Source organism: Salmo salar, chromosome ssa09 (genome assembly GCF_905237065.1).
Source record: "Salmo salar chromosome ssa09, Ssal_v3.1, whole genome shotgun sequence".
NCBI classification, from domain to species: Eukaryota; Metazoa; Chordata; class Actinopteri; order Salmoniformes; family Salmonidae; genus Salmo; species Salmo salar.
Window position 1 is genome coordinate 148,207,797 of NC_059450.1, and position 12,497 is coordinate 148,220,293.

At 44.6% G+C, this 12,497-nt stretch overlaps 1 protein-coding gene across 5 annotated transcripts in view; it reads right to left on the bottom strand.

The window, feature by feature from the left end:
- arhgef17 (Rho guanine nucleotide exchange factor (GEF) 17) overlaps window positions 1–12,497 on the bottom strand; it is a 100,246-nt gene that overhangs the window by 43,620 nt on the left and 44,129 nt on the right. The window contains exon 1 of one of the 5 annotated variants that reach the window (XM_045724812.1): window positions 551–1,423. The exons of the other annotated variants lie outside the window; for them this stretch is intronic. Within the exon in view, the coding sequence (XP_045580768.1) occupies window positions 551–841 (291 nt within the window). The 5' untranslated portion in view covers window positions 842–1,423. Of the gene's footprint in view, window positions 1–550; window positions 1,424–12,497 lie in introns of those variants that run through there. 5 annotated transcript variants of the gene reach the window in all.

The window sequence follows — 12,497 nt, forward strand, 5'->3', positions numbered from 1 at the left end:
CCATGCTAATAAAGCCCTTAAGAATTCAATTTTGAGAGAGCAAGAGCGAGAGAGCAAGAGAGCGAGAGAGAGAAGTGGGGAAGAGAAGGAAAGAGACATGAAAGTAGCATCATTTCCTAGACCTACAGAGAATTTGATGGAAGCTGTGATCATGCCCAAGATTTCACTAGTCTCTCTCTCTCTTCTCAGTCCCCCTCCATCCCTGCCCTCGTTTTCCCGCTCTCACATGATTTATTCATCACATAGGAGTTCACATCTACACATTAGAGAGAAAGAGAGGAGAGAAAGAGAGGGAGGGAGATAAAGAAAACAAAGAGGGTTAGAGAAAAGGAAGGGGGGAGAGAGAGAGAGAGAGAGAGAGAGAGAGAGAGAGAGAGAGAGAAGGGCTGGGGGGAAGAGCAGCTTGTTTTGCAGGTATATTGTTATTCTAGTCTCTGCCAATGGCTGAGTGTGACTGTGAGAGAATGTGCATGAGGGAGGAGAGTAGAGAGGGATGGAACAGGGATGAGTGTAGGCAGGGAATACCCTTCAGACACACACACTGATCTACCTCGCCGTGATTCTGAGGACTCACGGCTCCAAGACCATTCCCGTTTGCCACATTTCCATTGGCGCTCCCAGTTCCATTCCTGTTCGTGTTCCCAGTTCCATTTCCATTGGCACTCCCAGTTCCATTCCCATTAGTGTTCCCATGGCGATCAGCTGCATCCCTGTCCATCAGTTCCTCTCCTCCTCCCTCCTCTCTCTCTTGTCTTCCTTCTTCGCTGGTGTTCTCTCCATTCTCTTGCATCTCGTCCAGCGCTATAGAGAACTGGGCGAGGGTGCGAACCATCTGCAGCATACGGAATAGCCTGTGTGGATCGACACACGATCACACACACCCCCTGCACACCCAGAAACGGATGACTTGTGTGTCTATACACACACCCACGATACGCCCCCCCAAAACAACAGCTCACCCAAAAATTGCCCCCTCCCTCCCCTACTCCCCTTGGCCCAAATGCTCACTGGTCATTCCGGAAGAGTGGGAAAAATCGCTGCCCCTCCTCCACCGTTTCAAATCCCAAAATACACCCCCTCTCTCCAGGTTGTGTCCCCCTCCTCTCCAAAAGACCACATGCCCTTTAAATCCTTTAAGTCCAGTGGTCAGTCTGTCCTTTAGGAATGATCCCCATCTACACCCACAGTTCTCCGTGTCCACTCCAATGTTTTCTGTGAGTGTGTGTTTTCCTGTAGCTCTGCTCAGGCAGGTAGCGCCGTACGTGTGTGGGTGTGATGTTGAGCTCTCTCCGTGGCCGTGTGTGCGATTCTGTGTGAGTTTAGTATGAGATGCAGCCCTTCCCCTGAGTGTGTGTGTATAATGAGAGACCGCAGGCAGGGCAGACGCTCACCGCTCAGCCCAGCGCAGGCAGACTCAACTAATCCATCCCAGAGTAATTGATAGAGGATATGAGAGTAGCCAGACTCTGCGAGATGATCACAGAGCCATCTACCCCAGTTTCTCAGGCAGCTTTAGTCGAGCTCAGACAGAGGACAGAAACGCTAGGTAATGCTTAAAGGTCACCATGACAACTGGAAGGTTGTGGTTCTCTCTCAGGACTTGTAAGTGATGGGCTACACATTCTGCAAAGAGCTCTGGGTATTTGACTGAGATATACATCTGAGAAAAATACAATCTGCAAAGAGCTCTGGGTATTTGACTGAGATATGCATCTGAGAAAAACACATTCTGCAAAGAGCTCTGGGTATTTGACTGAGATATGCATCTGAGAAAAATACAATCTGCAAAGAGCTCTGGGTATTTGACTGAGATATGCATCTGAGAAAAATACAATCTGCAAAGAGCTCTGGGTATTTGACTGAAATATACATCTGAGAAAAACACATTCTGCAAAGAGCTCTGGGTATTTGACTGAGATATACACATTCTGCAAAGAGCTCTGGGTATTTGACTGAGATATACATCTGAAAAATACACATTCTGCAAAGACCTCTGGGTATTTGACTGAGATATACATCTGAAAAATACACATTCTGCGAAGAGCTCTGGGTATTTGACTGAGATATACACATTCTGCAAAGAGCTCTGGGTATTTGACTGATATATACATCTGAAAAATACACATTCTGCAAAGAGCTCTGGGTATTTGACTGAGATATACATCTGAAAAATACACATTCTGCAAAGAGCTCTGGGTATTTGACTGAGATATACACATTCTGCAAAGAGCTCTGGGTATTTGACTGAGATATACATCTGAAAAATACACATTCTGCAAAGAGCTCTTGTTATTTGACTGAGATATACATCTGAAAAATACACATTCTGCAAAGAGCTCTGGGTATTTGACTGAGATATACACATTCTGCAAAGAGCTCTGGGTATTTGACTGAGATATACATCTGAAAAATACACATTCTGCAAAGAGCTCTGGGTATTTGACTGAGATATACACATTCTGCAAAGAGCTCTGGGTATTTGACTGAGATATACATCTGAAAAATACATTCTGCAAGTAAGAAGTTTGCGGAGTTCAAATTCAGCACACATGCTGTTACAGCTTTTACACATTCACTAAATCCACAAGTTCTCTGCTATGAGGAACGGACACACACACTCTTCATATACAATTACACACACTGTCGTGTCGATGGCCAAGGGAGCGCGCACACACACACACACACACACACACACACACACACACACACACACACACACACACACACACACACACACACACACAGAGAGAGATCAGAGAGACAAATAGGAAAGGTCAGTAAAGGTTAGTGAAAGTTCACCCGGGGCAGGAAATGGGGCACCTTTCATCACTGTTGCCATAACTACAGAAGGTTCTGAGTTACAACCACACAAATGACTATTTCTGGACAGGAAAAGGATGGACGTGGATACGCATGCAACACATACAGGCACATGCAACACACACAAAAGCTTTGCCTCAAAAGCCCCGCTCATGGAAAGTCAAAACCTACATCAGAGAGATCAGCAACTCAATTATCTCCTCATCTCCTCTCAACACCCGCTCTGATAGCCCCCCTTTAGATGCAATGAAAGCTTAAGCACTGGTGCTGTTTTGGAGGAGTTGATGTTCTGATTGGGCTTGTTTTGGAGAGAGGGAGAGTGTTGAATCCCAGAGACAAGAGTGTGTGTCTGTTTATTTTGAAAACAAGGTGAGGGATCAGAGATGATGTCTGGTATCTGTGTCTGTCTGTCTGTCTGGGAACCGTGACCAAACAAAAAAAAACATGATTTGGGGGATTTTCACTAAATGTAATCTTAGAATGGTCCTTTGGAGGAAGGATTGTTGACATATATTTGACATTTCTATCTAAAGCATAAATGAGAAATTGTTTATCAACTGTCACCCAGGGTACGTCTCGTCTGAGTTAAAACACAAATCTACAGGTAACTGCAAAAATGAAGGAAACACCAACATAAACATTTAATGCACCTTGGCATAGATTCTACAAGTGTCTGGAACTCTCTAGAGGGATGTGACGTTCTTTCATGTCTTTTCCATCATGTGGCGTTTTGTTGATGGAAAACACTATCTCAGGCGCCGCTCCAGAATCTCCCGTAAGTGTTCAATTGGGTTGAGATCTGGTGACTGACTGACTGACACACACACACTTTAAACCCCCTATTCCCCTTTGAGACCCCTCTTACAACGTCACTGTGATCTCTTCTTCTAGCCATGGTAGACAAAATAATGGACAACTGGGCATTTTTATACATGACCCTAAGCATGATGGGATGTTAATTGCTTAATTAACTCAGGAGCCACACCTGTGTGGAAGCACCTGCTTTCAATATACACTTGTTTACTCAAGTGTTTCCTTTATTTTGGCAGTAACCTGCACATTGCCCATGTAAAATAAATGTCTAAATTACACTGACTCTCAGTTAAGAGAACGTGGCAGTAAAACGGCAATAAACCTTCAACCACACAAAAGCTGTCGGCCTCATAACCCCACTGTTAATACGACCAAATAAAAGAACTAACCTTGGGTTCTAATGGTTTAAATATTTAAACATGGGCACAGACACACACACACACGCGCACACACACACACGCATAATAGGCACAGACACACACACACACGCACACACACACACGCGCACACGCACACACACACACGCATAATAGGCACAGACACACACTCTCTCTCAAACTGGGCTAATTACGAAAGGGCTATTAAAGTGGTTACTGGTGTGCAGTGGTCAGACATCACGTTTCCTCCCCACCCTGCTAAGATGTGAGTGTGAATTCAAATATACCTGAGGTTTCATGCTTGGGTGAAGGCCTACCCTCTTACTCTGCCTTGCCTACACTCTGTTAGTAGTTAGAGACTGAAGGAAGCTGTCCAGGCCCAGACAGGTCTGGGTTAACCGAGACTACAGCCAGACCACTGCTTCCTATTGGGTCTAGGTCCCAGGTGGGAGTGACCAACCTAAAGCTGCTGTAACTATTGGAACCTTTATAAATTTAGGCTGTGTTACACATCTGCCGAGCAGCAACGGAACACCTGTGGCTGCTGTGTGCGCGTGTGCGTGTGTGTGTGATCGCTCACTGTTGCATCTGAAGCCTATTGTAGCCTCACCTGTCAACAAACCCAGGTGTATGAACAGATACTGAGTGGACAAAACATTAAGAACACCTTCCTACTATTGAGTTGCCAGCCCCTTTTGCCCTCAGAACAGCCTCAATTCGTTGGACATGGACTCTACAAGGTGTTTGAAGACGTTCCACAGGGATGCTGGTCCATGTTGACTCCAATGCTTCCCACAGTTGTGTCATGTTGGCTGGATGTCCTTTGGGTGGTGGACCATTCTTGATACACACGGGAAACTGTTGAGCGTGAAAAACCCACAAGCGTTGCAGTTCTTGACTCAAACTGGTGTGCCTGGAACCTACTACCATACCCTGTTCAAAGGCACTTAAATATTTTGTCTTGCCCATTCACCCTCTGAATGACACACATACACAATCCATGTCTCAATTGTCTCAAGGCATAAATAGCAGATGTTCTTAATGTTTTGTACATTCAGTGTATGTGTGTTTGAACATTGTGTAAACCGTCTCCTGAGAACACACACACACACACACACACACACACACACACACACACACACACACACACAAAGGTGTGTGTGTTGAGAGAGCGTATGAGAATGGAGAGATGGGGACAGAGTGTGTTGTATGAGTTAGAGCAGCATGACTGTCAGCCAGGTGTGTGTGGGGCTGGGAGCACTATGCTGCCACGCTCATAGTTCCAGGAAAACAGAAGGTTCCCATCTCTTTAGCACTGTGGGGGGTCACCATGAGACAAACAAGGGAGAGGGAGACCAGACGCACACATACACATGTGCCACTCATACTCATTAACAAGTTAGCTTTATAAATCAGTATCTAAACACAGCCACTCTATTGCTGTCTTCACTCGTTCTCTCCTCTTGTTGTCCTTCTCTCCTGCCCTCTCTAATCCCTCTCTCTCTCCCTTCTTGTCTCGCTCCCTCCTTCACTCTCTCTGCCAGACAGAAATATTCTCTGTAAATAATGGAAATAGCACGGGCATTGGCCACTCGTTTTTGCAGAAGTATTACCCACACTGACATGACGTCAGACCTCTTTGTACTTGTAAAAGGACACTGACAGGCAGACCAGGTTAGCCTATGAAGGAGGAGGAGGAAGAAGGAGAGGTAGGGAGAGAGTGATAGTCCCAAATTACACAGCAGTTATGTGAATTCAGAGGAAGGGTTGGTGTTCTATGGTGTAGACAAAGAGAAAGGTGTCTTCCGCATTTAACCCAACTCCTCTGAATCAGAAGGGGGAGAGATAGAGAGAGGGCGGAGAGAGAGACAGAGGGGGGAGAGAGAGAGAGGGGGGGACAGAGATAGGAGGAGGAGGATGAGAGAAAGAGGGGGATAGAGAGAGAGAAAAAGAGTGAGAGAGTGGGTGGGTGGGTTAAAGAGAGCAACGGAGAGAGAGCGAGAGAGAAAGTGAGGCGATGGAGAGAGTGCGAGAGAGAGAAAGGGGAGAGAAAGCATGAGAGTGTGGAGAGAGAGACACTGAGCTGGAACAGAGCCAGGCGCCTTGCTGGGGGTCTGACTTCAGGTAAAAGTTTGACCAAAACATAGGAAATGCCAAGCACACCTCACCCCGTAGGGGATAGATCCAGAATTTCCTCATTGCCGGCCATCAAAATGTGTCTACATTTAGGCTACTGTTTATGTGTATTTAAAAACAACTTCAAGTACCACCAGTGATTTCTATATGGCTAGCTATGCTACCAGCTCATCCCAACAGGAGTATGGCTCCTCTTCCCGCAGTTATGGTCCCGGAATGACACTCCAATTTTTTTTGTACAAATTACAACATTCTGGTTATCATGGTTCCAAAATGTTGAATAGATACAAATACACTATCTATACAAAAGTATGTGGACAACCCTTCAAATTAGTGGATTCGGCTATTTCATACACACTCGTTGCTGACAGGTGTATAAAATCAAGCACACAGCCATGCAATCTCCATAGACAAACATTGGCAGTAAAATGGCCTTACTGAAGAGCTCAGTGACTTTCAACATGCCACCATCATAGGATAGAGCTGCCCCGGTCAACTGTAAGTGCTGTTATTGTGAAGTTGAAACGTCTGGGAGCAACACTAATGCTCTTGTGTCTGAATGGAAGCAAGTCCCCGCAGCAATGTTCCAACATCTAGTGGAAAGCCTTCCCAGAAGAGTGGAGGCAGCAAAGGGGCGGTCCAACTCCATATTAATGCCATGGTTTTGGAATGAGATGTTCGACGAGCACGTGTCCACATACACTACATGACCAAAAGTATCTCAGGGGTGAACCATTATTTCAAAAGATTTAAAATAATAATAATATATATGAAATAAATAAATAAATAAAGAGTACAAGACTGTGTACATACCAGAGATGGGGAACAAATGACTCATCCCATACAGCATTGCACTCTGTATTGTCCAATCACAGAGCAGATGCAAGTCACGTGATGTGTCACGTGACCACTGGATTCCTTCCTTGGAAACCATTAGGCCAAAACACCATGTTGGCTCGCTCTATAGGTCGTTATCAATAAAACGTCACAATAAGGTGCAGTGTTCGATTTGAGCCTCCCGAGTGGCGCAGTGGTCTAAGGCACTGCATCACAGTGCTATCTGTGCCACTAGAGATTCTGGGTTCGAGTCCAGGCTCTGTCGCGACCGGGAGACCCATGGGGCGGCGCACAATTGGCGCAGTGTCGTCCGTGTTAGGGAGGGTTTGGCCGACAGGGATGTCCTTGTCTCATCGCGCTCTAGCGACTCCTGTGGCGGGCCGGACGCTGACACGGTCGCCAGGTGTACAGTGTTTCCTCCGACACATTTGTGCGGCTGGCTTCAGGGTTAAGTGGGTATTGTGTCAAGAAACACAATACTGTGCGTCGGAGGACGCACAGCTCTTGACCTTTGACTCTCCCGAGTCCGTACGGGAGTTGCTGCGATGAGACAATTGGATACCATGAAATTGGGGAGAAAAAGTGTTGGCTTTGCCTGCTGGCGGGTAGGAAAACCCTCAGTTCTGGTAAAAACCATTGACAACTATGTGCCGTTTTCACAGGATTGTTTAATAAATGTTAACTATTTGGTTGAAATATCATCACTTCTTGACGAGCATAGTCAGAACTATTCTGTTTGATTATTCCATGCAAAACAATTGCGCACATTTATCTCTATCATCAAAGTTATACAGGAAGTTACTGCATGCTTTATGATCAGTAAACATCAGTTGATCATGTCATTTCAGATACATGAGGGTAGCCTCACGATCGCTCAGTATTGTCCACCATTAATTGGATATTTAAGTGGTATTAAATAAAAGTGAACTATACCAGACAAGTAGGAATGGTTTAGGGTTATTTCCCATCCTTTGTGGGCTCTGCCTGTCAAGCAGCAGAAGGGTGTATTTCCGTTGTACTGTTAGCTGATTATGTTTTACTTTACAAGCCACTGGTAGAAACTTTGTACAGTTGTCTAAACATAGTGGTAAGTAGACCTAATGTACTTTTCCCTGGAACCAACGTGGACCTACCTAGCGAAGTTAGCTGACATCATCCCCTTCAACATGATGACACACAAAATACATGCAGTAACTTCCTGTATAACTCTGATGATAGAGCTCAATGTGTGCAATTGTTTTGCATGGAATAATCAGAAATGTGTAGTTCTGACTATGCTCTTCAAGAGGTGATGATATTACGGCACGTCGTTGTCAATAGTTTTAGCGGAGCTGGGGGTCTTTCTTGCCCCACAGCAGCCAAATTGAACATTCTGCACCATATTGTGACGTTTTATTGATAACGACCTATAGAGAACAAGATTCATAATAATAACGAGGAATATAAGCCATGACAGCAGCTGTCTAGATCATTATGTTGTTATATGTAATTGAACTATTAGACTCTTCTAATGTAATGTTATTTTTCAACAAGGTGGGTAGCTAGTTTGTGTAACCTGCACCAACAGCCACCAATTTACATGTTCATTTAAAACAAATCAAATGTTTATTTCCTTGTAAAAAAATAAATAAAATAAAAATAAATAAAATCCGACTAAAATGGGTAAAAAACTAAAACAAGTCCAACAGAGCAACTTCTTTGTGTTGAGTCTCTTCTCGTCCCAAAAATAAAACCATGAGATCTGTTAGCGAACACATGATGACACTCGATAGCACGGTCACCTCTACAAACTAAACTTGTTGGTCTCATTAGAACTAACCCGTCCCCAGGCTATCGCGCATTTGGGCAGAAACGAGATCACGTTAGAACAGACCCAGGGTCTGTTTATGTGGCGGTAGAAACGCTAAGGCTCATGGTTAGTGTAGCTTTTGGTGCTCTTTGAAACCAGGTACTGATGGTCAAAACACAAACTTCTCAACACAGAGGTTGAAACGATCATAACCGATGGACACTACATCAACATAGAAACTGTTTAGCAATCTCAGGAGAAAATAGAATGTCTGCGTTGCACAGTAATATGGCTAATATTTAATATCAGCACGGGTTACGAGGATTTAGAACTCAGTTCCAGAACCACTCATTGGAGCCCTGTTACCATTTAACAAAAAAAAAACTCTAAACCCGAAATGGATAACTTCTAAATATTATGCAGCGAAAACAGCCAAATCAGATTTTAATTACGACATCGTGTGCCTGTTAGAACACAAATATCTACTTAGTTAGATCAGTTTTCTGAAAGGCTGCAAATGATGGAATCCTTGTTCTATCTGCCACAGTCTCCGTTCTATTAATCTGACATCACAATGAGAGGGTCTGACATCATAATGATGGAATCCTTGTTCTATCCGCCACAGTCTCCGTTCTATTAATCTGACATCACAATGAGAGGGTCTGACATCATAATGATGGCATCTGACATCACAATAGGGAGGAGTATGACATCACATTAAAAGAGTCAGACATCACAATGGGGAGTGGTCTGAAATTTGGGGCGGCAGGTAGCATAGTGGTTAGAGTGATGGACTTGTAACCGAAAGGTTGCAAGATCGAATCTCCGAGCTGACAAGGTATAAAATCTGTCATTCTGCCCCTGAACAAGGCAGTTAACCCACTGTTCCTAGGCCATCATTGAAAATAAGAATTTGTTCTTAACTGACTTGCCTAGTTAAATAAAGGTAACATATATATTTTTTTTAAATGACAAGATGGAGACATACATTACGAAGAATGCTCTGTTAAGGGCTAACTCAGAAATAACAGGTAACTAAATCCCTCCACTCCCTAGATACAGCCTTCTGGGGGAGCGCGTCTGTGTGTTTCCTCCGCAGTGAAAGGACTCTGTCGCTGACAGGAGAGGTAGAGTGGAGAAAAGTGCTTATTTTGAGTGAGACTGTGTGGAGGAGGCCTCGCTAGGAACACAACTTCACACACTTACACACTCGTGAGCATTCATTTAGATGAAGAGACACAGCAGCACCGACAGAAGCACGGGAGGGAACATAACCAGGAGACATGATATGTTGGGAAGTACCTTTTCCATTAAAGCGTGATATGAAAGAGAAGAAGCTACACGCACAGCTAGCTCTCATTTAGTTCTTCTGAGAACTGAGACACAAAACCAGCCATTGAGTCCTAATCTAAACATAGGGGAAACCCATACGCATGCAATCACATCAGAACGCAACGATAAGATGACAGCCTAATCACTCATTTAATATACATGTACTTATTACAGTTGGATCGGATTGTAGATTGTATTACACTCCCCCTCCTGCTCCAGGTAGAAGTTAGCCTGAGGCACAGATCTAGGATCAGTTGACCCTCCCAGAGTCTAACCCTACCTATTAGCAGGAACACCGCCAAACTGACTTGAGAACATTGTCTAGGAGCAACTTCCCAGCCCCCAGAGGCCTATCCCACGATGCAGTGGGTGGCAGAGATACCCATCAGCTATAAAGGCCAATCTCTCTGTTAACTTAACCCCAAATCCACTCCGGAAATTTCTCCTATCTCCCTCTCTCCTCTCAGTTCTGCCCTTATTCCCTCCCTCTTATGAAAAACACAAGGTTATTTTTAGGAAATGTACCAATAACATGGAATTTAGAGGGAATTAAGTGGGTGTTTTTTCTCTTCCTCTGACGCCATCTTCTCCTTCTCTCTCTGAAGGCCTGAGAGTCCCAATCTGTCAGAGAAATGACAACTTTTATTTCCTGGTATCGGTTTCCTTCTACGCTATATACACAGTGTACAAAACAAAATGATAAACTGGGTGGTTCGAGCCCTGAATGCTGACTGGCTGACAGCTGTGGTATATCAGACCATATACCACCGGTATGACAAAGCATTTATTTTTACTGCTCTAATTACGTTAGTAACCAGTTTATAATAGCAAAAAGGCACCTCGGGGGTTTGTGGTATATGACCAATATAACATGGCTGTATACAGGCACTCCTTATGCAAGATGCAACTCGAACAGCCCTTAGCTGTGCTATATTGGCCATATAACCACACCTCCTTATTGGTTAAATGAACACCTGCTCTTTCCATGACATAGACTGACCAGGTGAATCCAGGTGAAAGCTATGATCCCTCATTGATGTCACCTGTTAAATCCACTTCAATCAGTGAGGATGAAGGGGAGGAGACGAGTTAATGAAGGATTTTTAAGCCTTGAGACATGGATTGTGTATGTGTGCCATTCAGAGGGTCAATGGGCAAGACAAAAGATTTAAGTGCCTTTGAACGAGGTTTGGTAGTAGGTGCCAGGCGCACCGGTTTGAGTGTGTCAAGAACTGCAACGCTGCTGGGTTTTTCACACTCAACAGTTTCCTGTGTGTATCAAGAATGGTCCACCACCCAAAGGACATCCAGCCAACTTGACACAACTGTGGGAAGAATTGGAGTCAACATGGGCTAGCATCCCTGTGGAATGCTTTCAACACCTTGCAGAGTCCATGTCCAACGAATTGAGGAAGTTCTGAGGGGAAAAGGGGCTGCAACTCAAAAGTAGGAAGGTGTTCCTAATGTTTTGTCCACACAGTGTATACCCTATATCTTCTAGATCTGCAGCGAGTGTTAAAGAGCTTAGCTACTGTATTATAAGCATGCCAACCTGGAAGGCTGACTAATTGCCTACATTGACTGCATAGCTTTACTAAAGCCACAACAAAGCCTACTGTAGCCTACCTCCCTCTCTGTCTCCCCCTCTCTATTTTTGTCCCTCGCTTCTTCATCCCTCATTCCCCAGGCCTAAACCCTATGACCAGAGTTATAACAGATATGAATCTAGAACAGCAGAACCCTGATAGAGCTGAGTCTGGAACAGTAGAACCCTGATAGAGCTGAGTCTGGAACAGTAGAACCCTGTTGGAGCTGAGTCTGGAACAGTAGAACCCAGATAGAGCTGAGTCTGGAACAGTAGAACCCTGACAGAGCTGAGTCTGGAACAGTAGAACCCAGATAGAGCTGAGTCTGGAACAGTAGAACCCTGACAGAGCTGAGTCTAGAACAGTAGAACCCGGATAGATCTGTGTTTAATGCTGCTGGTGAAGCTGAGCAGAACTACTCTGTGACTACTGAGATGCGGCCCATAAATCTGTCTAGTGTGGCGAGTGATTGACAGCTCATGTGTGCCAGCTATGAGTCCTGAGGACACGCCCACATTCCAATCAACATTCCAGAACTCCTGCTGGGCTCTGTTCCCATGACAACCAGGAAACGTCTGTACAGTTCTGCTTAGTCAGAATCTGCCAGCTAATAGGATCATGTATGACAGGTGCCTATGATGGAATGATCATAGGAATGAAAATGTAACTAAAACAAACTTTCTCGAGACTACCAAATCAAAACACAGGGATGAGCGACAGAGAAAGCCAGGCAGAGAGCCGGTGACAAAATGACAGAATAAGAAAGACAGATGAACAGTAAGAAGGGGAGGGAAGGAAGGAAAGAGG